General features: G+C 30.6%; 1 protein-coding gene across 1 annotated transcript in view; it reads right to left on the bottom strand.

Moving 5' to 3' along the window:
• The window catches only part of IFT27 (intraflagellar transport 27), a 387,202-nt gene extending 387,003 nt beyond the window's left edge, over positions 1–199 (bottom strand). Inside the window, exon 1 of the mRNA XM_044066266.1 lies at positions 114–199. Within this exon, the coding sequence (XP_043922201.1) occupies positions 114–141 (28 nt within the window). The 5' untranslated portion in view covers positions 142–199. The remainder of the gene's footprint in view (positions 1–113) is intronic.
• Positions 200–1,508: the final 1,309 nt, after the last annotated feature.

Raw genomic sequence — 1,508 nt, forward strand, 5'->3', positions numbered from 1 at the left:
CTCAATGTTAATGTTAAAAACATTTAAAACATTTTTAAAACAAATATTGGGACTTGCAATAAATTAGGAGTCCATAATCAAAAACGGTTTAATATTAATATATTCATTTATACCTGGACTCCTTGTAGAATCAGTCAGCATCTGCCATTTACTTTCCTTACAAGCTAATCTTGTTTTCCAATCACCTCCATATAGTATGTCCTGCTCTTGATCTATAATAAAAAATAAGATGTGATTTTCCCCATGTTCCTTAATGTGTCTATATAATGCATTTTTACTGTCTTTGACCTGTAGTCTATAGTAATGTTCATAAATACGTTTCTTCAACTGCCTTTCTGTTTTGCCTATATAATAGGCTGAACATATCTTACATAAGGCCAAATAAACTATATGTTTAGTGTTACAGTTTCCACCTCTACTTCTAATCAATGTATGATTTACATCCCTTAGTTTAACCTCAGTACTCTCATTAATATATCTACATTGATTACATCTTCCACATTTCCTAGTTAACACATTTCCTTGCTTCTTCAATGTCTTATTATTATTTAATTTTTCTAGCAGTCTTTTAATATTAGGACCCGTCTTATATACTATTCTCAGTGAATCACCTAAAATTGTTTTATTTGACTCTACTACAGTTATCAAATCCCAATATTTATTAATAATTTCCTTAATCCTATTACTATATGGTGTGTAGGTAATTACACATACTCTACCAATGAAACCCGGGTTGGTGTTACAGCTCTCTTTAACATTCAAGGTATTACCCAATAATGGTTTAAATTTGTGACCCCATTGTGTTGTAACATATTCAATTGTGTCCTGTAACATTCGTAGTGGATAACCTCTATTCATAAATAGATTATATATTAACTTCATTTCCTGTTCCATTAATTCCTTACTTGACGACATCCTAGCACCACAAATACATTGTCCTTTGACTATATTTTTAAATATATATGGTGGATGTTCACTAGTGAAATATAAATAGTCATTAGAAAATGTATTTGTACGATGTACTCTAGATGTAAAACCATCCGTAGTTAAACTAATGTATATATCCAAATATGCAATACTTTGATTACTAATTTTGTGTGTAAATTTAAGAAATTGTGTGGTTCCATTAATATACTCTAAAAATTCCATGATTTTTTCATTAGATCCCTTCCATAAAATAAAAATGTCATCAAGAAATCTTGCATAGAAGGTTATGTAAGGATAATATTCATTGTTAACAATAAACTCATTTTCCCAATCAGACATGACGAGGTTGGTGAATATAGGGGCGCAAGAAGCGCCCATAGCAACACCCTTGCTCTAAAATATTCACCTTCAAATGTTAAATAGTTATAATCAAAAACCAAACCCATCATGTCTAATATAAATACAATTTGTCCCAACTTAACTGTGAAAATTTTCTCAAACTATTTCCAAACCTTTCAAGTCCTTCTTCTTTAGGTATGCTAGAAGAAAGGTCACATACATCTGTCGTCACCAAGGTTAAT

Source organism: Protopterus annectens, chromosome 1.part0 (genome assembly GCF_019279795.1).
Source record: "Protopterus annectens isolate FY-2018-M chromosome 1.part0, PAN1.0, whole genome shotgun sequence".
Lineage (NCBI taxonomy): Eukaryota > Metazoa > Chordata > Ceratodontiformes > Protopteridae > Protopterus > Protopterus annectens.